This window comes from Aptenodytes forsteri, unplaced genomic scaffold (genome assembly GCF_000699145.1).
Source record: "Aptenodytes forsteri isolate BGI_AS27 unplaced genomic scaffold, ASM69914v1 Scaffold471, whole genome shotgun sequence".
NCBI classification, from domain to species: Eukaryota; Metazoa; Chordata; class Aves; order Sphenisciformes; family Spheniscidae; genus Aptenodytes; species Aptenodytes forsteri.
The window spans coordinates 1,281,932-1,283,226 of NW_008795862.1; the positions used below are offsets into that span (position 1 = coordinate 1,281,932).

The following is a 1,295-nucleotide window of genomic DNA, read 5'->3' on the forward strand; positions in this document are numbered from 1 at the left end:
GGGGGGGGAGAGGGGGGGCAGCACCCCATGGGTTTTGGGGTGCCCGAAAACTGGCTGTAGCAGAGCTCTTGCAAGGCAGCAGGGCAAGAAAAAGCTGTTTTCTCATCTCTTAAGTTTCCACTGCGAACGAATACGCCTGCAAAGGGCTGGATAAACTGGAGAAGCTGCCCATCCTGCAGCAGCCCCCAGAGCAGAGAGGGTAACGTCTCCCCTGGGGGACACGGGGGCAGGTCCAGCGCTGGGTGAGGTGGTGGGACAAGGTGTCCCTCTGCTGTCCCCTCCCAGGTGGTGGCGGGGACCAGGGAGCTGGTGTCGTCCACCGTGAGCGGCGCGGTGGGCCTGGCCCGCGGCGTGGTGCAGGGCGGCGTGGAGAGGACGTGCTCGGCGTTGAACACCGGCGTCAGCACCGTGGTGGGCTCCCGCATGGGCCGGCTGCTGGCCACGGGGGTGGACGCGGTGCTGGGGAAGTCGGAGGAGCTGGTGGAGCGATACCTGCCCGGGACAGACGAGGAGCTAGGTGAGTGCCGACAGCGCCACGCCAGACACCATCTCCCAAATTTGGGGGTGCCAAGCCCACCTGGGATCCCCACCCCATCACTCACCACTGCTCCGGCATCGCTTGCTCCCGGTGCCCCTGCTTAGCCCCCCAGCGTTGGTGCCTGGGCAGCGGTGCCAGGGCACCGCCGAGCCCCACACGGTGCCCATGGCCACCACGACGCTGCGCAGGGGACGGTCCCCACCCGGCGGGAACCCAAAGCCAGGGAACACGGCGCGGCGGCGGGTGAACTCTCACCTGGAAACCAGAAAGCAAATATAGCCCTGTGCCACCCACCCCGGGTATTTATAGCTCGGCACAGGGTAGCGGTGGGCAGAGCTGGCCCCATGTCACAGCAGAGGTGACCGGAGAGGACACCTGGCTTTTTGGTGACACCTCCACGTGACCTGGTGGCCAAAGCATCCCATGGGTGGGCACCCCTGTGTCCCCACAACGGGGTGCAGAGCTCGGGGGGCTCATCCCAGCACCGGTGGCGGGATGTTCCGGTGCCCGGCCTGGGATGGTCCAGCCACACGGTTCTCTCCCCCTGGCTCCGCAGCGGCGGCAGCGGGCGTCGCGGTGGCCTCACCAGAGCGGCAGAGACGGCGGCAGAGCTACTTCGTCCGCGTGGGCTCGCTCTCGGCCAAGCTGCGGCACCGAGCCCTGCGGCGCTCACTGGGTGAGCTGCAGCGGGCACGGCACAGCGCCCAGCGGGTCCTGGCCCAGCTCCACCGCATCTTTGAGCTGGTAAGGATGCGGT

At 67.6% G+C, this 1,295-nt stretch overlaps 1 protein-coding gene across 1 annotated transcript in view; it reads left to right on the forward strand.

Annotated features, from left to right (window-relative positions):
• The window catches only part of PLIN4 (perilipin 4), a 10,617-nt gene that overhangs the window by 3,876 nt on the left and 5,446 nt on the right, over positions 1-1,295 (forward strand). The window contains exons 2-3 of the mRNA XM_019473326.1: positions 248-517; positions 1,095-1,282. Of these exons, the coding sequence (XP_019328871.1) occupies positions 248-517; positions 1,095-1,282 (458 nt within the window). The remainder of the gene's footprint in view (positions 1-247; positions 518-1,094; positions 1,283-1,295) is intronic.